The sequence below is a fragment of the Ambystoma mexicanum genome, chromosome 6p (assembly GCF_040938575.1).
Source record: "Ambystoma mexicanum isolate Mex_15411 chromosome 6p, UKY_AmexF1_1, whole genome shotgun sequence".
Lineage (NCBI taxonomy): Eukaryota > Metazoa > Chordata > Amphibia > Caudata > Ambystomatidae > Ambystoma > Ambystoma mexicanum.
Window position 1 is genome coordinate 403,130,544 of NC_090935.1, and position 25,485 is coordinate 403,156,028.

At 45.0% G+C, this 25,485-nt stretch overlaps 1 protein-coding gene across 1 annotated transcript in view; it reads right to left on the minus strand.

Moving 5' to 3' along the window:
• The window catches only part of LOC138511484 (complement component C6-like), a 913,779-nt gene that overhangs the window by 88,656 nt on the left and 799,638 nt on the right, over nucleotides 1-25,485 (minus strand). Inside the window, exon 14 of the mRNA XM_069627199.1 lies at nucleotides 24,528-24,660. Within this exon, the coding sequence (XP_069483300.1) occupies nucleotides 24,528-24,660 (133 nt within the window). The remainder of the gene's footprint in view (nucleotides 1-24,527; nucleotides 24,661-25,485) is intronic.

A 25,485-nucleotide genomic window follows, 5' to 3' on the forward strand; every position in this document is an offset into this window, starting at 1 on the left:
ATACTGGTAAATTTGACAGTAACACCAAATCACTAAAGAAACTATTCAAACGATTAGAAAATCTTTCCAAGAAAGAACTATCCTGATGGTGGGAAGTCACTACTTTAGAAAAATATTTACAAGTGGGCAGAATACCGAGAGGCCTGCAGATTTGTATATTCCCTTCCTTTGAGGAAGACGATATTGAGGACCTGAAGGATTGGGAAGAGTTGCTAATCACAACTTCTAAAGAAATGATGCATAGAGTTATCATCAACACTAAAAAAACACAAGATTCTTTGATTAAGGAAATTGAAATAATTAAGAAATCAATAGAAGAATTTAACATACCGGAAGCAACATTTAAGTATTATCAGATCATGGATAATTACTTAGCAAAATATGAACAAGAAATAAAAATTAAAAAACTGCAAACATTCCAAAGAGAAAGAAATGGACTACAAATGTAAAAGAGTCTACACATTTCAGAGAAAACCATCCAATGGAATAAGCAGGCCAACAAACAAACCAGCACCTGAAAAACTTCAACCAGCTAGAGTATTGCCAACATCATCAGAAGTGGAAACATCAAATGAAGGAGAAGTGGAACGTCCACAATCAACAAATGAGACAACATCAGAAACAGTAGCCACCATTCTTTTTTAGAAGAATACAAAAAGCACAGACAATGGACAACTTACCCGTTGTATCAATCATCTCAAAACCAAAGCACCTTAACCATACAAAACCCAACCACAAATGATGGCCTTACAAAAGGGGCCACATGTGAGGGGAAACATCAACAGACAATACAATAAAACAAGGTGTTCTGAACAGATCGAAAAATCATCGGCAAAAGAAAATGTAGTACTAAATCTACCAGATAAACATTGTTCCTTGGAACTAATATCTGCTCTCAATAAAGGCCTCACTTTTAGCCCGGCCAACCACATAGATTATTTCCAAACAAATCTTGATGTGTATACATTTTGCAGAAGTCTAAAACTTAAAAAAATATTTGCATCAATAAGTGCCAATAAAACAATAGAAGAAACCAAAATTCCCTCTGAACTAACTGGATCACACTCTATGGATACAGTAGATCTACTAAACATTCAAGAATTGGGAGTCACTCACACACTAGAAACATTTGCATCAGATCTTAATCTTAATACAGGATTATCAGAAACAACCAAATTGAAATGAAAATCAACATTGTATCCACAATTACCAATCGACAATGTGGTAGATATTTTTCAAAAGGCTGTTCTACAAGATCTATGGCAAGAATACTCAGCCAAAAATAAATCACCAACAATTAAACAAATTCTCACGTTCTTGGAGAGAAAGGCAATCAAAGAACTGAGCATGGATGATACCACTACGGTCAAACAAGCAGATAAAGGCGTGAAAATAGTACTTCTAAACACAGAAGATTACATCCAAATCACATTTGAACAACAATGATTGTTATGAAAAACTAAAAGATAATCCACTGCCTAGTTTAATACAAGAATGGAAAAATATGAGTACACACTGGCATGAAGAAGGGCTACTTTCAGATGAAGAGTATGACTACAAGAAAAATCCCTATCCAATATTTGCAAGTATATATTTTCTGCCAAAAATACATAAAAAATATGTTTTACTTCCATCAAGCAGACCAATAATTAATTTTATAGGTTCTATAACAGAACCAATATTTGAATACATCGACAAACATTTGCAACCCTTAGCAACTGGACTCACTTCCTGCATTAAAGAAACTAAGGATGTAATATAACAGCTGGAATTGATAAATTGTCAACCTGATTATAAACTGGCGACGTTTGACATTATCTCTCTATACACTAGTATATTACATACTAAAGGGATAGAAACTACACAACAATTTCTAAAAACAAGATACATTTCCTACTTATTGCAAAACAAAATGATATGTGAGATGCTCAACTTCACGCTAACAAACAATATACTTTTGTTCAACCAAGAAATGTTCAGACAAAAGCAGGGAACTGTAATGGGTGCAAAATTCACCCCAGCCTATCCAAATCTTTATATCAGAGTTTATGAACTTCACCATGCATGGCAACATTCTTCTTTCACAAAAGAAAATCAAGTGATATTCTGGGGTAGATTCATAGATGACATTTTGGTAATATAGAAAGGCAGCAAAAAATCATTAACAGAATATCATGAATACTTAAACAACAATCAATACAATTTAAAATTGACCATGCAAGAAAGTAAATACAGAATATTTTTGGGGATTTAGAGCTATACATTGAGAGTCATCAGATCCAATCTACCCTCTACATCAAACCCACATCTGGAAATAGCATTTTATATGCCAAATGTAATCATCCCCAGTAGATAATGAAAAATATACCATATAGGGAGTGCTTGAGGATTAAGCGCAACTGCACCCAACAAGAAGAATTGGAAAAACATCTATCGTCAGCAATAACAAATTTAAAGACAGAGGCTATACTAATGAGCATTTAAAAAAAAGCATACAATACAACCAAGGACAGAACTAGGATGGAACTGATACAAAACAAACCCAAGCAAGAATTAAATGTTGGACATCAGCAATGTAGAGTATCACAACATATAGCTCGGAAGCTAACAAACTCAGACATTTAAAAAAGAAACATTGGCACCTTCTACTATTAGATGCAGAGCTAGCACCGTATTTGGAAGACTCTCCTTGTATGACCTACCAAAGAGCAAAAAATATGAAACAAATCTTGTGCCCATCACATTTTGTGAAAAATATGAAGACTAAAGGCAAAACTAAGTTGTGACAATTGACCAAACTAACGGGCAACTAGAAATGTTGCACCGTGTGCCAATGCTCGGATAATGGAAAATCCAAGATCAAAATGCCCAATGGCCAAGAACAAATAGTCAAGGATTTCATCAACTGCAATACAAAATTTGTTTTCTATGCCATACAATGTTCATGTTCAAGAGTGTACATTGGAAGTTCAATACATCCACTCAAAGTAAGAATTGCTGAACACCTACGGACAATAAGAAACAGAGACTCCAGATACCCTCTGAGTCAACATTTTCAATCCAAACACACTCAAGATCAAATTAAAGACATAACATTTATCAGACTGGTACATGTAGGCACTCCAGCAAGAGGTGGAAATAAAGAAAAACTTTTAAGACAGAGAGAGGCTAATTGGATATGTCTTATGAACTGTTGCAATACAGGATTAAATTCAAACACTGAAATGGGTCATTTTTTGTAATTTCAGAAAAATGTCAGCAAAAACCACATTTCTTTTCAAACTTCAACAATGCAAATCAGTCCGGTTGAAGGTTTATGATTGTATTTTAACATACATAGCATGAAGAATTACGAACAAATGTTATTCGTGTATTGGTTATATATTTGTTTGTTTGATCATTACTATTTCAATGATTATGATTTTTGTGTAGTGACCTTACATAGTCTTTTTTCCTGCATTAACTTAACACTGTTAAACTAAATTGTAAATTGTGTAATCTTTTTCCAAAAATGTTGCAATTTAAGATAATTAGGAGATGGGTTAGACAAATCCAACCATCCTCTACATCTGCAATCCTTTAATTGAATCAATGCACATAATTGAGATAGAGAGTACGATTAATGTGACTCTGCATTCACATCCCGACCCAAAATGGATGCCGAAACATAATGACGTTAGCACGAAAGTCACGTGCCGACAGCATCACGTTACGCGTAAATAGCGACCATCTTGAATTTGCAATCATCTATACTGATGCAAATACAAAGCGTGACCGAAAGGAATTGAATGAAAAATTAAATTGAATCAACAATGTGAGAAGATTTTTGTCTTTGTCCCCCTTGTTTTTTTTAAGTGTAATTGGATACAAAAGAATCCCTAGATTACATTTGTAACACACATATTTACTTTTAATTAGGCATTTACCAGAAATAAAACAAGAACAAAAATTAGTGTTGAATAACCAATAGCGCCCAGCAAAATCCAAGCACATTCGCTTTCATAACCCAGGAATTGTGTGAGAAATCAAATTGAAGAACAAGGTGAGAAGAGTTTTTTTTTGCCCTTTTTTGAAGGGCCAATGTAAACACAAAAATAAGTTCTAGACCAATTTTACAATATATATATTTACTTTCAATTAGGTATCCAATCAGAAATAGAATTAGGAGAAAATAATCAACAACGCTCTTCAAAATCAATACGTATTTTGTTTTCACGACATAACAAATCCTAAATGTAAGTGTACTCTATAAGATAACACACAATTTACAAGAATACAACAGTTTGTTTTGGAAATGCATTACATGTATACAGACACATTGTAGATCTTACATAATATAATTCAAAGTAATGTCTCTTGTTCCAAAATGTTTTAGAGTAAAAACAATTATAAACCCTTCTGAAGAACTATTATAATAAATGGGGAAACACATGTCGGGGGATTACGAGAAGAACAAAGGATACATTTAAAAACATTTGTTTAAACCACTAATAGACCAAATGGGGTATCATGAGAAGAATCATGAATGCTCATGAGGAAAATGAACGTGTACTAACTAACTACGACAAATGAATGGTGCATAAACAAACATTAAAAAAATAAAGACAAACGATAAAGTGTCAAAAATATGTCAAACTACCAATAAGCCAACTATTGGAGCACAAGAATAACGTCACTTGTCATTTGTGTTTATACATAATTATGAGTAAGGCTCCCAGTTTTGTGGTATTTACTGTTGTGCCATTTCCATCTGTATTTATCTATATTTATGTTTTGCTATGTAAAGAAATAGGTTGTAACTAGTATTTTTCCAAATGTATTTACATCAACAAAAACATTAGCACTTCGATGCCTGTATTTGCAAGCTCCTATAGTTGCATTCTTGCACAAAATCTCAAGGACTACATATCTGCAACCATTTAAACAACTTAAAAAGGAATTCAACTCCTTTTTCAACCTTTCTGTTATGCTACTTTGCACAGTCATTGACCTGCCATGCATGGTTGAAACCTTAAAGGCACAACCAAGAGACATGCATTTCGGGTTTTATTAATTTTTTGCAAATACTTATTGAAAGGAAAAAGAGTGATTTTCATCTGTATTTATGGGTAAAAATCAGTAAAAGCTGAAAACAGGAAGCCTTAATTATGAGTATAGACTCTTTGAACTTAACACAATGAAGGGAATAACACCCTAAACACGTTGTTTTGTTTGGTGCTGAGCTTGGAGTCATCAAGTAAAAAGAAGCAGAAGGTGGGTTCCAGAAATTTCGGAATTAAGTATGGCCTTGTCTTAAATTGACAGGCTAAGCGAAAACAAGTTTTGTCTTGGTAAAACAAAATGCTAGCAAATGCATCAAAACTTAATTCACAGGTGAACAGACAAGAAAAACATGGGTAGAAATCAATCTAGAGAGTCGGTACCCCCTACATCGAGATACGGCAACATACTTTATGTATTGAATTACCAACCAGATACATGTAGGTAGTCAGAGAAATGGAGATATATGACAAAAGGAGATAGGCAACTACAGCTCTTTCATTTAAGAAACATCTTAGAAGCTAGTGGGTCCAGTACAAAGTCACAGGAATGGGACATTTTCCTGAATTGCTTTGCTGAGGGATCAAATAGAATCAGAGACTCAAGATTAAGAAACTTAGAGGAATCAAATGTAAAGTAGACAAAATACAAAAGCAGAATAAAGAACAGAACGAGGAAGGAAAGTGTATTTCGATAACTCATGTAACAAAACTATATCCCTGGTGGACAGAGAAAAAGAAAAGGAAGGAGCACAATTGCAGCCCTGCAAACACAACCCTATAGCACAGCAAGCATAAGTACACAACCCCATGTTCAAAAGAATGCATGCAATATAAGCCCTTCCCCAACCCATGTGATTTAGAGTGCAGGAACTCCACAATTACAACAGGTTACAGTTATCAGGGCAGTTACCAGGATTAGGGGCTGATGGAAGAAGTGCACTGCTAATGGTTCATGCCTCATGGACACATATGTATTTCAAAATGTGTGCAAAGAGTTTCCTAGTGTGAGAGGCAAGTCGTACAGGTCAACTTATGATATGATATGATATGGCATTTGTAACGCGCCTATACACAAGTGTTTCAATTTACGAGTGGCATACTGTAGTTCAGTGTTAAAATCCTTCATGGGCTGATATGAAGCAACTCATGAAAGTGACTGTGCCTGCCAAGGTACATCAATGTTTGACTCAAGAGTAACCAGCCTACCAAGATTATGTTGCATGGTACTGAATAGGGTCAAGATAGACATGCATTGATACTTAGAATTGTCACTGTGTGTCCCTGGAAAACTGATTGGGAAAGATCTGAAACTGTAAACAAAAGCCCTGCAGATCATCTTGACCCATTGAAGATTGTCTTTACACGCCGCTCTGGTGTAAATAAACCTGCAGAGGCAGCTCAGTGACATCTAGTGGCTGCTTTAGTGAAAGGATTGTTGCCCACGGTTCTCAGTCAATTAAAAGATATTTGTATTGGATGGACAACAAAGCCCCTCTATGAGCTTGTTTATGTTGTGAATCATTTAGTTTATTGTCAAGAATTAAGGAAAGAATTGTGTGAAGGCAAACTAATGGCTCTCAAATGACAGAAGTTACAGCAACGGCAACGCTGTGCAGTATTCACCAATGCAGGGATGTGTTGCCCAGCAGTTTGTGAGGGGAACCGGATGACCCAGAGGAAGGTTACAGGATCATTGGACTGATGACTTCAATCTGCAGGGAAATGTAAGTGGTTATGTGACAAGGGTCTTTAAAGGTTTTGTGCCCAATTGTACCACAGCTCTAGGTTTCAGGATGAGCAGTTGTTCTTTCGGATCCTTATTTTCCAAACATGAATGTGAAAACTTTCCATGCACTGGACAAACAGCAGAATAAGGGTTGGGAATGCAAAGGGGGAACTAATATCATCATATCAATGGTGATTCCAGTCTTCAGGCGGGACCATTTGTGAATAGTGACATCAACAGGAAAAATGTGTGAGGCTTGATTGATACAAGGTCAAACGATCAGCCATTAAAATTAAAGACTTCAAGAACAAGTCATTGTCCTCTAAAACTGTGCAAATAGTAGACATTTCCAAAAAAGACAGTGATCCATTCAGTAAATTAACCATTATCTATATTGATTGGCATAATTACAGGTAGGCATGCGTTCTTATAATCCCACTGTCACCAGTACATTTGTTGCAATGCGATATGTAAATTGCAGTGCACCATTGTTTGTGCTGTGACTGAGTGTTCCTAGACATCGTGCATGAATGGAGCGGAGGGCCCAAGCTAAGAGACTTAGAGAAGTTATTGGCCAGGGTGCCACAGAGGTTATGTATGAACATTAAGTCGGCCTAATATGTACACAGTCAGGTAGACACCACGCAGTTGTTACCTGGAAAGCTGCACTTTCCAGTAAAGCCTGAAACAGAGGTAGAGATTTCTGCTGTCGTAAATGAATTTCTAGAACAGGAAATATTGGTACAGAACACTAATCCGTGCAACACTCCCATTTTGCCCATTAAGAAACCTGGACGAGTGTACATGTGTGCAAGATTAAAGAGCAGTGAATGCATTGGTACTACCAGCACTCGTTGTTATCCCTAACCCATCGACTGTACCTCGTCGTAAGTACTGCCCTCAGCAACGCATTTTTCATAATTGCTAATTTCTGCTTGATCTTCTACTCTTTTCCAATTCACCCAGATTGTCAATGGGCTTCATTACGAGTCTGCTGATATGTAGCCGGTTATTCCATCATGCCAGTAGTACCATTTTCATCTACTAGAGTGATGGAATAACCATCTAATTCGAACTCTGCAGGTGCGCACATCTCCCATAGCTGGAAATGTTACTACCAGCATAATGGAATCACTGTCAAAATAACAGATTTCCGTGATCAAATATGCCAGTAACAGTGAATCAGGCATGACTCCTGAGAGAAACACCAGCATCACTGCAACTGATTACGCAAACACCGGCGATGGTATCACCATGAGCAGAACCAGCATCATCTCAGGAACTGGAAATTCTCCAGCAGCAATTTTGAAAAATGCAATCCATTTAAATCGGGCATTTCCTGTTGACATCCACTCCAGCAAATACCAGCAACATATCTCACCTGCCAGAAATCCGGCAACCCAAGCCTCGCTTCACGGAACCACAATTAACAGCGCTGACAGACCACATAGTGGCCCATGCTGCTGCACTGTTCGGGATGATGCCCAGAATATCACGGAAGTGGGTCTGGTCCCCCACACACCCAGAGACTGCCACAAGACGTAGGATGATCTGCACCTACAAGTGTGAAACATCCTGTCGGCACATCGGAGGGAATCCCTAGGAACTGGAGGCAGGACGGCCTCACCCCTCAGACTAATGTCGTGGGAAGAGAGTTGCAGCTCGGTGATGCCTATGGAAAGGATCGAGGGAGTGAGATCTGCAGAGGCAGGAGTAGAGACCCAAGGAGACGGTGCTGAGTACAAGCCACATCTAAATGCCATCCATAAAACAGATACAAAATCTACCTTCCACATTAGGGTGACATGTCAAGTAAATGGGTACTACATACGATGACCACAGCTAAATGGTCCAATCACACACACATGCCAGGGGTGGTGTTCAGAGCAAGCCATGTACAAGCATTGTACACACAATGCATAGACACACACTCTCTATAATCAAACACTCCAAACTGCTATTGACAAAGTTGCAACTCTTGCCCTATGCAAAGCCAAACCACTAGCCCACTTCAACACTTGGTACACACCCAATCTGAAAGCCTTGGGCAACATGAAAAGAGTAGCGTAATCCAATTGGAAAAATGTCCCCAGACTACGGAACGAAGGAGCCTTCTCCGAAGCTTCTAAAAATTAAAAACAGGCAATCCTTCTTACTAAAGTAACATGTACAATAAAAGAACCTGTAATGCTAAATCTGAATCTAAGGAACCCTTCGCCATCCTAAGAGAACTTGAGTCCCTAGTTACAGAGAAAGTTGCATCGAAGATGAGAACTGATGCACTGGTATTCAAAAAGCCCTAATGGACAAGGCCAACCGACACCCAACCCTAGCACTCACAAATCAGACGCGTTATTCGAAATTTCACCCATCTCGAACAGCGAAACCAAAAAAATTATCTCCAGCCTCAAAACCTCAAGATGTCAGGGCAACATCTGCCTGCCGTCATTGATCAAAGACTGCACAAACAAATTGACCCCTTACATCACTAGACTAATCAACGCTTCCTTCGAAAGCACAACTGTCCCAACTAATCTCAAAGATGCTTGGGTCCACCTGCTCCTACAAAACCCTACTCTAGACCCCAATACACCGACTAACTACAGACCGATATCCACAGTACCATTTCTCCTAAATATTCTCGCTAGAGCAGCTTATATCCAGATTCAAAACCACCTGGAAACAAATAATCTCCTTGGCATACGACAGTCTGGTTTCTGCCCAAGACATGGTACCTCAAAATACAAATGGATGAGCTGAAAGACAAAGGTAACCTAACGCTCCTCCTTTTGTTAGACCTCTCTGTAGCTTTTGACCTAGTCAATCACAATATACTTTGCAATCACTTTGCTTCGACAGCCCACTTCTCACCTAACACAACCCAATGGATACAACCCTTCCTTATGGATAGAACCATGAGTGTCTTCTTGCCGCTCACAGTGGCTGCACCTGCCCTGGTTAGGTGCAGACTTCCTCAAGGGTCATGCGCCTCCCCAACTCTTTACCACACATTCACAAAGCCCCTATTCGACCAACTAGACAAACTGGGTGTCACCTGTACTAACTATGCAGATGACACTCAAATCCTCGTGCCCATCACTGGCTCACACCGGCTCACATGACACTGATTCTGAGTCCCTGAATAAAATCTATCAAACCATCCAGGCATGGATGGCCTTACATGGGTTTTGCCTCAATTTTGATAACACAGAAATCCTCCTCGTAGGCTCCCAATACCGTCTTAACAAACTAAGCGACTCCTTTGAATATTCAGCATAGATGGCAACATAATCAAGGTTTCAAAAGAAGTAAAACACCCTCTGTTTTTACCTGGACTCCTCCTTAACCCTTACTCAACAAGTTAACTCTACTGCATCTGCCACAGCCTATACATCCAAACACATTACTGCCTGCAGACCATTCTTATCACCCGACAGCTGCATCATCCTAGCTAGAGCCCTCATATTGACTAGATTAGACTATTGCAACACTCTCTATGTGCGTACTAAGGTCCAGAATATCAATACATTCCAGGTGATACTAAACAATGCTCTGAGAGCAGCTCGGAACATTCCTAAAAAATCCCACATTTCAGCTACCAGAAGAAACACTCACTGGTTACCTATCTGGCTACCTATCCTTGAGCGCATCCGATTCAAAACACTTGTCACGACACACAAATGCCTCAACAAACTGGCACCTAAATATCTCACAGATAAATTCACATCCAATCACTCCATCAGGCCTAGGCACTCAGCTTATGCACATAGCCGCGCCACACCACGCTTCAAGCTTCAGAACACCAGTGGTAGCAGCTTCCCTGTAGTGGCTGCTAGACAATGGAATAACCTACCAGCATCACTAAGATCTGAAAATTCCTTCTGGGCCTTCCGTAAAGACCTCAAAACATGCCTCTTTACTCTGGATCTACTGAAATAACCCCTTGGCCCTCTCACTCCTATAGCACTCTGAACCTCAGACTATTGCAATGCACCTGTACTGCATCAATGACTAGAATCCACCTGCCTCTATAACTTGCAAAGTACAACTTGATCCACCATAATCACTAAGCACTGTACTATATCAACTAGTATAGTAAGTTGTTGTGTCTTGATCACTAATTATTGTTTTGTACTGTCCCATCACAGTAACTTGTAACGTAAAACGTGACTTATCACAACCATTATGCACTGTAATGAATTAACATTCAGAATCAACTGACTTGTTATTAACACTAAGGGCCTCATTACACGGTAGGCGGTAGGGATTTAACGTTACCGGTAATGAAATACCGGTAACGTTAAATCCCCATGCGAATCACAACCCGACACAACGCTATTAGCGGCACCGCTAAGTACGGTGCCACTAATAGCGGGCAGTCCGCTTGCGCGCGACCTACCATCACGTAAATTACGCCATGCCGCTATTAGCACAGCATTACAAGTTGAGCGGACACGCCAATAGCAGCATGGGAAAGCCCCCCAAACCCCTTACCTGCCACAGGTGGACACAATCAGCACAGGTGGAGGCAATGGAGACTGTGGCAGCTCAAAAGGAGCACACCACACCCCTTCACACACCCCTTCCAACACCAAGATGGTTCCAATACTAGCAGCATTACATGGGCTGGAGGACATGATTGCAGCGCAGCTGCAACAACAACAGGCAGCACAAAGAAGATGCAGGGGGAGGAGGAGGGCAAGACAGGCACAGCAAGCACCACCACGGCACCTAATCATACCACAGAGGCACCCACCAATCCCCAGGATCAGAGCCAGTCCATTTAACCTAACCCCTGTGCAGATACACACCCTGTATCGTCTGGACCGGGGTACCATCACCAGCATCGTGGACATGATACACAACGACATTGTGAGCCTCATAGACATCGGAACTGCCATCCCCCCTCTACTCAAGGTGGTGACTTTGCTCCACTTCCTGGCCACAGACACCTACCAGCATACAGTGGCCCAGATTCATGGCATCTCCCAACCAGTATTCTCACGCACGCTGAATCAGGTACTTGATGCACTCCTGAAGCATGCACCTGAACACATATCCATGCCACGGACTGCCCAGGAGATTGCAAACACCAAAGTTGGATTCTATTCACTGGCAGGCATCCCAAGTTGCATCGGGGTCATCGACTGTACACATGTGGAATTGGTGGTCCCACATCGCAATGAAGTGGTCTACCGAAACAGGAAGCAATTCCACTCCATCAATGTCCAAATGGTATGTGACGCCAACAAGATAATCACACATTGCTGTGCCCGATTTCCCGGATCAACCCATGACTCCATGGTCCTGCGGAACTCAACTATCCCACCCTACATGGAGCGACAAACCGCACAACGTTCGTGGCTACTTGGTGAGTAGCAGGGCAAGCACATGGCAGTGTGATTGGGGGGGATATACATACTCCAACTGGGTGTGATTGGGGGGGAGAGATACATACTCCAACTGGGTGTGATTGGGGGGGAGGGGAGAGATACATACTCCAACAGGGTGTAGCTTGTCATCTGTCTGGGAAATGCACATAAAGATGTACGCCAATGTCCATCTGGGAAGGCCGCAACGTACTAGAGATGAACCGACATGCAAGTATGAGCTACACTACACACCAGAAATTCCAGGTCTAGTAGCATCAAACATCCATTCACATACACATTGCACAACATTGTACGCCACAAAATGGCCAGATTCCATACGTGTCATGAAGATAGTCATCCGAATCAGTCCAGCACAACATCAATAATGCAATCTGCCGTATGATGCATGCAAAAGGATCAGCCCTAGCCATACACATTGCATTTCACCACACACTTTTGCCACCACTGAAGTGATGCCTCACTGCATGGCAACATCTATGTTGGAATGTCAGTACAACAACAGTGAGCAACAAAATCTGCCTGGGCCCAGGGACACCTAAGACCTCGCCTCACCCAGGACATGTCAATTACTGTTGTAGACAGTAATGGGGCATGTCTACTTGCAGGGTCGAGCTCACCCTTGCACATTGCTGTCACACGGCGCATCTGCATGTATGCCATTGACTGTGTACTGGAATCACTATGCAATGTCAATTTGTGTGATATGAACAGGCTGCTCTGCAGGTGAACAGTAACAGGACCCCATTCGTTCCCCCATACAGGTGACGCGGGCTATCCCCTGAAGAGCTGGCTCCTCACACCTGTACGGAACCCACAGAACAGGCACGAAGAGGAATACAATTGTGCACATACCCGTACCCGCATCGTGATCGAACAGACTTTTGGCCTTTTGAAAAAATGGTTTAGGTGCATTAGCAGGTCTGGTGGCGCTCTCCTGTATGGCCATGAGAAAGTGGCCAAGATCACCATGGCATGTGTCATGCTGCACAATATGTGTGTCAGACGGAATGTGCTACTGCCCCCTGACGTTGAAATAGAAGCACCTGATGAGGATGATGAAGCTGATGAGGACGGAGGCGAAGGGGATGCAGGACATGCAAGAGAGGATAGCCAGGAGGGACCTGCTGTGAGACAGCATCTGATCAACCAAATATTCTGAGGGACATGTTTTGGTACTGTCACATGGACATGGGTAGTGATGCACTGGCGTATGTTTAGAAGTACGCACACACAATGAAGATGTCCAAGCCTGTGGTTTGATTAGACACCAGTGTATTAAGTAATGGAAAGATAAAAAAGTGCATGTCCCCAAACATCCCACCACCCTTCCCCCCACCCCCCACAACAGACCCATAACACCCTTACCCCCACAACAGACCCATGACACCCTTCCCCCCACCCCCACAACAGTTCCTCATGTGTCTGCCATGTTTGCATTGGCCCATGCACGCAGAGGAATCGCCATTAACCCCCTATTGGCCATTGTCTGTAGCAGCATTTGGAGGATGGCCAGACGTTCGCCTGGTGGTGCGTGTTGAGCGGCGGAGGGGGCTTGTCTGTGTTGAGCTGGCAGATGACGATGGGGCAGACTGTCCTGGTTGTGAGAAGTGGCGGTCCATTGTGTCGGCTATGCGAGTAAGGACCTCCCTGAGCCTGGATATCTCGTCACACAGCGGCGGTAGGGGGTTTACAGGCATGGCGCTATGCTTGCTATGCTCGTGTCCGCGTACTCGTAATGGTACGTTATTAGCGCCCTCTTGCGAGGGCGGACACGTTGATAGCACCATGCCGGTATTTTGAGGTTTTTACCGCACAACGTGTAATGAGGCCCTAAGTATCGTAATGTATTGTATTGCATATACTATTCATGTAACATTTGTAACCCTTGCAATTTGCTATGCAGGTTCTGTCAAGTAAAGCACCTTGATGCCTCGGGCTTGGTGTGCTATATAAATTGCTAAACAAATAAATAAATAAGAACATTTGCGACTAATGGCTATGTTCCCCTTGTTTTTCTTTGAGGTATCTTTAGCCATTACACACATTGTGATGACAGCTGGTATGAACTATTATTGATGTAAATAGCCCTATAAGGGCAGCATTATTACGCTACTGTTTCTGGAGGCTTATTGGCTTGTGTGATATAAGTGTGCTATCGTGGTGTTGTTAGTGTGTGCGGTATTTCATCGGCTTTGGGAACACCTCCAAAGCTCTCAAGTACCAATAGCTGGTTTGACTATTTGCGACTTACTTTGATTCAATTGTGGGCGAGTGTTGTGGAGATTGTGTGGTTGTGTGACTCCTGTTTTTGGGAGGTATTTAGAGTGTATAGAACCTGTACCACGGAATCTAGTTGGGACACACAAATTCTGTTTGCAGCATCTCCTATTATGGACGTTTTGCCTGCTGAGAGGGCATCTTGGGTTGTTAGAGCTGAGCAGTTGTGCAATGCATCTTGGAAGGCTCTAGGGAGTCTGCTATTTTTTGTTGCTTTTGTGGATTCTGAGGGTGCTCAGTCGTGGCAGGATTGTTGTCCCAGAGTGGCAGTCCGGGGCAGAAGGAGCAAGGTTTGGTTGTAGTTGGCTGCTCCGACTTGGAGCTGGGTGGAGCTCAGTTGTGATGGGACGGTGGCCAGGGGTGAAAGACCCTGGTGGAATGTTCAAGTTGTCATCAGTGGCTCTGCGTAGTTAATTTCTTTTTTTTTTGGAGGAGATAAGGGTGGAGTTTTGAAATAGCAGGAGCGTAATTTTGCCTACCTGAATCTGTGATATTTGGCACCTTGATTCAGCTGATCTTTGCTCTTTTCAAGGCATATCACTTGTGGGTTGTCATCGAGTTCATAGCAGGTGGATGCAAGAGGGTTTAGATTTGTTTTGGGCATCCCGTGTTGCAGTTGCTTATTGTCATCTTCGGTATCTTTTTCTCTGTGGTCAGAGCAGTGCTGAATGTACATTTTGTGGATCTGGTGCAAAGTTGGACTGTTTTCCAAACTATAAAATGTGGAGCACAGAAAGACATGGAGAGCGAGGCAGGGGCAAAGAAGGAATGCAAGCAGGATGGTGAGATGGAGGAGCAGCAGACAGAGAGCTGCCGAGAACCAGGCCAGGGAGAACGGGATGCTGAGACACTGACAGGGTGTGAGTTGAGGCAGTAGAAAGCGTGGCAAGGGAGCCGGGTCTCCAAGAAGCCAAGAGAGTTCCGAGAAGGGAGTTGAGTGGGGCGGCTAATCCATTTCCTTCGTGCCCCAGAAAACTGCTTGTTTCCCCCTCAGTGCCACAAGACCGCTCAGGAGTGTCTGAGGGGCAGGTGGGCTAGACCTTGGCCTTGGCGAGCAGAAAACAAAAGACGTGTGAAAGCAATCACAGCCTTTGAGTTCAAAGAAAGAGAGAGCTCAGTTTGTGATACATGCGATTGTGAAAGCTACAGTGTTACACTTGAGGCTACTCGTTGAAGGATAAAAGACATTGGCCCTCATTACGACCCTTGCGGAAAGCGAAAAACGATGGCGGAAATGCAATACCGCCATCGAATAGCGCTCGGTGCGACTATGACCCGTCACCGTAAAGTACGATGCCATTAGCGACACCGTAGTGAACGCCAACGCTAACTGCACCAAGTACGCGCGCGCGCGCCATGCCAAACCGTAATCAGCACCATGGCGCAAGGGTACGCGAATTCCGACCCTAGCGGACATGTACTTAACGCCATCAAGCACGGCGGAAAGTACCATTCCGCCATGGTGAGAAGTACGGCATCGCGAATCAACCGTAAACGGCCCCACTGAGTGCCTGTACACCGCTCCCTGGCCACATAGTACAACTCCCCGTAGGTGCAACGAAGTCACAATGCAACCAGTGAAATGTACAAGTCACCCATGCATGCCAACGAACAAAAGAATCACAAGAGGGGCCAATGGGAGCTGCAGGGCACAGATGGCACGAATACAGAAGCCATACCAATGGACATGACCCCAGTCTCCCACCAAGAAACGCACGCAAACACAGGCACCTGTGACCAGCAATATTCCGATAATCACATCATTCCACCAATCCACCTGGCTGACCGGCATCTGTTACACAAAACCTAATCCCCCGCCCCTGAGCATGACATCATCCAAACAGTCATATTGGCAGCCCTCACCCCTGACCTCACTGGGCTTCGTAGGCAAACGCGCCCAGCACAGTACCACGCAACTATACTCCGAAGCTGGAACCCAATGCAGATCTCCCCACAATATATCGCTCCCCAAATAGGAATATGCCACATCACTTGCAAAGAAGAACGCTACACGGCCCATATCAGAATAGAAATTTAATGCACAACAAATTCACCAAGCCCATACAGCCATTAGGCCATGAACTCCAAAACACATTTCACCATTGTGGGCTGCATCCGCAAGAAATGACCAGCTACTTCTTGTGTGACGCCCTGTTCCTACATGGTACACAGGGGCTACATTCCGTACGAAAAGGCAACATGGAAGCGCCTAGAACCGCTAATAGGGAGGCACTAGTCCAGCTGAAAGGCCGAAATGTTGCTCCGAGCCACTAGTACTGCGTAAGGGCATGTGGCCCATTGGCGATCGTCCCATAAGATCGTAATGCTGCTCCACTGATTAACATGAAGCAGCAGGTGTCGGGAGTAAAACCCATCTGCAGGAGTGGCATACAGATGGCAGTGGCAAAAGGGGAGGAGATACCTGTCAACCAAAAGAAAAGAAAAAGAAAAGAATGGCCATCAGAACTACATCCGAACAACTCACCTCAATGATCACACTAAATCCACAGCCATATGCATGCTAGCCCACTCCAAAGGATCATCACCACCCCAAAACCACTTGCGACTCATAACTATCCATATCGAGGTGAAAACACCATCACAAACGAGTGTACCTGTGCATGCGTCTGTGAAAACAGAATCCATCAGATGGGATTGGTAACGTGCATGGACACAAGTGTCTGAAGGCGCGTCGAGACAGGGAGGGCTCAACAAGGCCAGATAGACGATGGTCCCACTATGGCAGCCCTGCATCACATAGCTCAGGGGAGGCGGACAGATTCCAAGAAGCCCTGTACATGGCAAACACCGTATCAAATCATCTGCCCATGCATCCATTCATCATTCCCTCATCCCGTAATGATAACGCCTGTTACCATACTCACATAACATGTGAGAATTCCATTGAGTCCGTGCGTTATGCAGCCTGCAAAATCCACTGTGCCCCAGCCCGTAATTCCAGTGTTGTGAAGTAACATGTATTTGGGAACGTCCGGCCTCATCGCCCACTTCGCTATTGCGCATCCCAAACTATTCATATCAATCATTCCATCCTCGCCATGGCCCCTGTCCCAAGGACACTGAACAATAGAACGTTATATTTGCAGTCAGACCTGTGGGCATCTCCTCGCCGCTAGCTGAAGACCGAAAGCGCCGCCCTTCGAATTCCTCATTTGCAACATCACGTCGAAAAGGCATCTGTGGCCGCTTGAAATCACAAATTAATCCATCTAGTGCGGCTGTGTGTGAAAAAGGCAACTGCCTTCACTCACAAATGGGAGGCCCCGCCCGTCGGTGAACCTCGGTACAGTGATGCATGAGGGTCCACCGTTACTCGAGTACTACGTTCCACTGACCCTTCACAAGTCTGTTCGCGACTGCAAAGAATGCATGTGAAACAATGGGACCATAGCCGAATGAACATATCAACCAATGTTACACGGCCATCGGGTACTAATACATGATTGTAATAGCAAGATGCCATTCCTCGAATTGCAGCGTTGTGTGCGGGACGTGCTCGCCCAAAGGGGAGAGCAGCTTGCACAGGTGGAATGAATCACCACAGGTGGAGGCCATACAGCCTGAAAACACATAAATTGCATGCCCAGTCTCCTCCCACAACCACTCCGAAATGCTACCGGCAGGACTCGCGATGTTGGCCCTGGGGGACCTGATAGCACTGCAAGTACTCCAACTCCAAGAAGAAGACGAACACCAACTACAACCGGCCGCACGGAGGAGACGCAGGAGGAGGAGGAGGGCAAGGCAGGGCCTGCAAGGGCTGCCAGCACAGCCACTACCACCACGCAGGCAGCCCGCAATCCCACGCCTCCGAGCACATCCGTTCAACCTCACTGATGAGCAGATCCACACCCTCTACCGTTTGGACCGGGACACCATAGCCGCCATTGTGAACATGACACAGGCTGACCTTGTCAGCATGATAGATAGCCCAACCGCCATCCCACCCCTACTGAAGGTGGTGTCTGTACTCCACTTCCTGGCCACAGGCACCTACCAGCACACAGTCGGACAGTTGCATGGCATTTCTCAGCCACTGTTCTCACGGACACTATTGCAAGTGCTCGATGCCCTCCTGCAGCACGCAGACGACTACATCTCTCTACCACGCTCGGAGCAGGAAATAACCAACACAAAAGTGGGATTCCATGCACTTGCCGGCATACCGGGTTGCATTGGTGCCATCGACTGCACCCATGTGGAATTGGTCGTCCCACATGCCATGGAGGCCCAGTACCGCAACCGAAAACAATTTCATTCACTGAATGTACAAATGGTGTGTGACTCCAACAGGATCATTACACATTGTTGTGCCCGATTCCCTGGATCAACCCATGATTCTATGGTCTTGAGGAACTCTACAATACCACGCTACATGGAGCGACACGCAGGGAACAGATCCTGGCTACTCGGTGAGTCTCATTTCATGCATGATGATGTGGGGTATGTGATGCGGCAATGACCTGGCAGGAAGGGGGGGGGGTGCGTACGTAGCAATGGCATTCCACATAATTTGTTTATCGTCCACATACAGGTGATGCCGGATATCCACTGAAGAGATGGCTCCTCACACCAGTCCGGAACCCACGGGACCAGCATGAGGAGGACTACAACCATGCCCACTCACGTACCCGTGTAGTCATTGAACAGGCATTCGGCCTACTGAAGACTTGTTTCCGGTGCCTCAGCAGGTCTGGCGGGGCACTCCTGTACCGCCATGAGAAGGTTGCAAAGATGGTGATGGCATGTGTCATGCTCCACAACATGTGCGTACGTAGAAATGTGCCCTTGCCCCCTGACGCAGAACTGCAAGCACCTGAAGATGGTCATGATGAGGGTGGGTATGTGGCAGCACCTCAAGGAGTCTGCGAGGCACAGGAGGGCCGTGAAATTCGTCAGCATCTCATAGATGCATGCTTCTAGCACTCACGCCTGGTGGCTGATACATGGACACGGGACTCGTGGCACTGTGTGTGTCTGGTACATGCACAATATGGACTGTACGCCTATGATGGCCTAGTACACAAAGATCATTGTCCACACATCTCATTGTTTGATCGTGCATTGTTTATGGCATATGTGATATCATGTTGAACACCCTATCGACCAGCCACCCAAGTGAGCCCAACACACCCCCTCCACCCTCCTACCTCCCCCCCGAACACCAGTGTCCAAAGATGCTCATTGTCAGTGGGCAGTCGCTATTGCAAGCCCCCTCTGCGGGTATCAGGGGCACCCCTGCCTGTGGAGCGCAGGTTCCTCCCAGATCTACGTTGGGGGCTGCCCTGGACGGAACTTGCAACGGATGATGTCTCTGCCTGCTCACGTCCATGCATGTCCCTAAGGGTTTGTGAGAGCTCAGTGAGCACACGGCGCACTGCGGCAAGTTCGGCACATACGTCTTTGGACGTCGCATGCAGTTCCCCCCTCAGGCTCTCGGTGCTTCTCTCCATTTGGACTCTCAGGCTCTCGGTGCTACTCTCCATTTGGACTCTCAGGCTCTCGGTGCTACTCTCCATTTGGACTCTCAGGCTCTCGGTGCTACTCTCCATTTGTGCCCTAAGTGTCTCAGTTGATGTTTCTATGTCTGCCTTGGTGCCCCCACATCCATCGGCATGGTCCTTGAGGAGCGTGGCCAGTTGCTGCTGTTGCACGATTAACTGGTCGAGGGACTGTTGCCTCTGCTGGGCCATGGCCATTTGCGGTGGTGTCACAGAGGGGCTGTTCGCCTCATGTTGCCCTGCCACAGGGCTTGTGGGGGATGGCCAGTCGTCGTCTTGTGGGTGCCCCTGCGTGGTATCCTCATGGTGTACGGGATGGAACAGACAGGGGGATTGGGACAGGTCATGGATGGATCTGACTTCGACATCCCCGTCTTCTGTGTCGGAGCATGCTGCCATTAATGGGGTGTCACCTATGGTGCTGCTGCCACCAGAGGCAGTACCTTCTGTGGCATCCATTGGGGGGACCTGTGGTGGTGCTGTTGTGGGCATGCTGGCTGCTGGGGTGCCTGTTGATGTTCCCTCCTGTGTGCTGCCACTTGATATGTGCTGCTGCCGTGTCTTGATGCGTGCAGCTGAGGTGGAGGGTCTTTGGCCGTCGGTCTTGGCCCTCTTTGCAGGTGTGCTGGTAGGGGTGTCCTGGAGCTCGTCGTTTGGATCGGACCCTGTGGTGGAGTAAAGGAGGGCGAGCGTTATTAATGGGTCTGTGGGAATTGGAATGGCAATGTATCACATGCATTGGGGTGGTACCTGAGGGTGATTTGGGTTGGGGCCTTGGAGGTGCTTTCATTTGTGTGTGGAGTGAGGGTGCAGTTGTTTGGCAGCCTGCAGTTAGGGTGTGCCTGCTGCACGTGTAGTGGGTGTTTTTGGGGTTTTTACTTATTTATTTATTTATTGTGGTTTTAAAGTGCGCTATCAGGCCAATGTGTGTGGACGTTCTCCTGGCCATGTGTTGCTGTTGCGCTATGTGGACACATGTGAGTCACATGATTGGACATTGTGGATTTGGCATGGTTTTATTTGGGCCACCTACCTGATTCTCCGGATGTCTGCACTCCTTTCTCCATCCCTCCGACTCCCTCTATGCTCTCCATTCCAATGGTGGAGGCACAGATTTCTTCCCAGGGGGTCAACTTGATGGGTGATTCCGACCCTCCCCCGGTGGCTGTGGCAATGTTGCGGTTGGCAGAAAGTATGCTACGGACACGTATCCGCAGGTCGTCCCACCGCTTCCTGCATTGCTGTGGGTTGCGGGGTGCGGTCCCCACCGCACTTACCCGCTGTGCCACCAGGCCCCATATGGCCTTCTTGTTCGCTAGTGCCGTCCTGGTCATTTGCGTGGAGAAGACGGCGGCGGCATTCTCCTGGAGGGTCTCTGTGAGTACGGTGAGTTCCTCACGGGAGAAGTGGACCTGCCGCTTGCGGTCGCACGCTTTCTTCGCTACTTTTCCCATTTTTCTTGGTTTCACTAGGGTGGATGACGGGTTGGGATGTGTCTCAGGGTGGTGTTTTTAGTGGTTGTGTGTATTTTGTGGTTTTATAGGTGTACGGGGTGTTGTTTCCCGTTCCGGGCCCATGTTTTTACTTCCGTTTCCGTATATTTACGGTCGCCGTACTTTCCGGTTGGCGCTCACTGCGGTGTCCGCTATGATGGGTGGCGGTATTGCACCTAGGGCGCCGTACGGCGGCAGTGTGGGCCGTTTTGGGGTCATTTCCGCCATCGCGGACTTTGCACTTCCGCCATGGCGTGGTGCTCGTGCCCGATGGGTCGGAATGGGCCGCACTTTGCTCCATCGTGCAATGGCGGAAACGCTATTTACGCTGTGGCGGTCCGGTCAGTCGCTTTCCGCCAGGGTCGTAATGAGGGCCATTGAACTGAAAGTTTGAATGTGTTTAACTAGCGAGGGAGCGATGAGAAACCAAGTAACAGAGCGGTGCCCTGTGAGAAGGTTTGTTGTTAAACGCTTTTTGAAAGATGACACAACAGTGAATAATGAAAGTTGTGTTGAAAGCCATTGAAGGAAACGGCACAAGGGAAACAGAGCATGCAGAGATCCCGAAAGGCTAATGTCAAAGTGAACTGTTTGTGAAATGAGGCACAGAGTGGCAGAGGGCTCGTTCTGCGAAGCCAAGTGCAAGAGACACAGACATTAAGAAGTCAACCCTGTTGTCAGAGTGGTCACGCATATGGGTGAGAATGCAGTGCATTCGCAAAAGTCTCTGGCAAAGTGATAATGATAAGGTCCCTGTTGTCAGAGTTGTCACGAATGGGGGTGATAATACGATGCGGTTGCGAAGGTCTCTGACAGGTGAACATTGTGAAAGAGAAGTACAAAGGTTGGGGAAGGGAGTTCTCCCCGAGCTCTGTGAAGCAAAGCTATTTGGCTGGAAAGGGTTTCAGCCCAGTTTAAGTGTTTGAAGACAGGCACGGGCAGCCTGTAAAAATAACTAAGAAGGAACTTTGTGAATATTCATTTGAGAATTGTGAAGCCGGGTTGTGGAAGCCCAAAATAATCCATTGAAGAGTACTGTGATGCATATTGAACTGGCATTGAAATAGGCGAGGGAAGTGAAACAGATGTATGGGAAATCTTTGACCTGTGCATTCTACCCGCCTTGAAGGAACTTTGTAAGAATCCCAGTGACCTGAACTTAGGGAAGGGAGCGGTAAGCCCCCTTCATTGTCATTCTGACATTCTTTTGATACACTCTTTATTTCATAAATTTTCCCACACTTAGTTATTGTGAAATTTGAGGGCAAGTATAGGTTTTTGCCACAGTCTTTGGGCCTCATTACACGGTAGGCGGTAACCATGGCACTATTAGTGCCATAGTTGCCGCCGGTACCGTACCGAGTCCGCCATGGTGAATGGTGGAATTACCACCACATTCCAAGGTGTGATGGGGCGGTAATTCCCCATTCACCATGGCACTTCCCCATTCCCATTTGAGCCCCCATAGGGCTCAATGGGAATGGGGAAGGTGGCAATTACGGTACCGCAAATTGCGGTACCGTAATTGTCTCCAAGGTCCCTTTGCGGGCCCCTTCCTTAACGTCTGGTAAAACCAGCCGTTGAGGTCGGGTCCTGCAAAGGGACCTCATAGTAAGGCGTTAAGGGTTTACCGGTACCGGTATCCCTACCGGTAACGGTAAACCCTTACTGCATTCCATGTAATGAGGCCCTATGTCTTTTGTTTAACTGACTTTGACCATTTTATTTTACTTTGATGATTGAGACTACTCCCATTTTAGAATTAGGGCAGCTAGGAAGTCTCCAACCCCAGCCAAACTTAATAAAGGTGTTGAAACGTATTCTTTGGTGTCTGTGTCCTTATTTGTGATACCATGTCTGCCTCACAGTTGTCACATGACTGTTGTAATATCTAAAGTGCTGTGGGCCCCTTTTGGGGGTTGCAAGCTGTCTCTACATTTGTACATATATTGGTTTACTTAGATTGTAGTGTTCTGACTTTAATGCATCTGTGCACTTAATAAATAGTACATTTCTAACATACAGTTGTGCCAACATTCAAATACCTGCCAATCTCTATTAAAGTCAATTGTACTTCACACCAAACCCCTGATCTCATTAGACTCAGTCTGACTGTTCAGCCTCATTACCAAGTGAGCTAATCAGTTCACCGTTAATGGCAAAATGCTTTGCAGGTCCACCTGGTTGGCTCCCAGAACTCTGTGCCAGTAGTGGTTCTGATAAACCTTTTTTTAAACACAAAACAACTTGACAACTTGACAAATGTGGTCCCCTGTGTATATGTATACACTATTTCAGTAATTGACAGTAAATCATCTTGGCACAGAGCTCCCATGGTCAGGCACTCTCGATTACACGCAGTGACCTTCGATCCATATTTAGACTTGGCTCTGCAGTCCGATTTGTGGGCCATCAAACACTTACATAAAAGTGCCTTTTTTATATTCCCTAAATTGAGGTAAACGACCTGTGTGGTTGCAGAATTAGTTCCCAGGCTTAGTTTGCCCAAAGGGTATCCTCTCATTTTCATGAGAGCAACAACCCCTGTGAGCCTCTGCATGCTCCCATCACACGTGGCTACACAAGTGCGAACATTGCTCAGTAGACACATCTCCTCAAGTAACTTCTAGTAAGTCACAAGGCCGTGGAAAAGACTTTTGACTTCAACAGACTATCTCAATCTATTCTTGTTTGACTTTGAATGCCTTTCTGTTCATCCTGTTCAGGGGATGTCTCACTCAGTTATGATAACACTAGTCATTTAGGGCCTGATTCATGGAACTTTGCGCTGCCAACAAACAGCCTGATTCACAGAGGGGTGCAAAGTGTATTTTAGCAGTGCAAAGGGACTTTGCACCGCTCTATGAATCAGGGTGTTTGCTCGCAGATCAAAGTCACTTTTCACTGTGCTAGAAATTCTATGAATCAGGCTCTTGGTAGTCCTGCACTGAGAGGTGGATTGTGATTACAGTGTCCCTTGGGTTAAGTTTTATAATTAAACATGGCTGGTTATGGTGCACTTATGTACATATTTAGGTTTATGTTTGATCAGCAATGTGTATTACAAGTCTCACCTTTGCACTCAGCACCTTGCTCATGCCACCTTCCGTCGGGTAGACACCTGAAGAATTGATAACCCACCAACTCATAGCCTGAATAGCAGACCACTTCAACTTCTTCTCCTGCTGCATACAGCTTCTTTTCCACCTGCAAATAAACATATAGTAATATGTGATTTGGAAATGTGATGCAACTCATAGGTTTCTGCTCCCACACGTACAACTTAAAGTCGCTGGACTCAAGGAAAAGGAAATGTCTGTTAATGCTTTAGTGTGTGAATGCACTTTATTTGAACTTACTTTAATCTTGAAGTTCTGAATTCATATTTTAAAATAAACCCGCGTTATTCTCTTGGCCTCCACTTTCCATAATGTTCTACCTGCTTCCAAGTTTGTCTTTACAAGATCATTTGTTTCATGTTCCCTCTTCAATGAACACCTCCTTGTTTTTCCCAGCGGAGCTGTTCGGGTTTCTCTTCCAGGGACCACAATGCACATCACAAGGTTCTCACCGCTTGGGAAGCATCCCAAGACTGCACAGAGTTAAAAGATCTGCCTTGGTCACCCCAAACCACAATGAAGAATCAAAGAATAAAGAGGTGTTTGTATGATTGTAAAAGCCTGAGGCAGAAGTGTGCTACTGCACCTATCGGTTATTGCCATTTGAGTCCAACACATTAAGAAAAGCTTGTCTGTCTCATCTCCTACCTCCGTCCCCGCCATACCTTGGTCATAGCTCTTACTCCATCTGAAATGTCATCTGACCTAGTCTGATAGTAGCTTGTTTGTTCCTCCACCTCCGGCACTACCAGAAATGTCATGAGGCCTAGTACGATAGTCGCATGTTTTGCTCCTCTCCTCCTCCCTCCTCCCTCTTCCCACCTCCCCGCACCTCTTGTCAACTCTCCAGCTCTAACAGAAAGGTTGTCAGGTCTAGAACGATAGTTGCTTGTCTGTGTCATCTCCCCTCCAC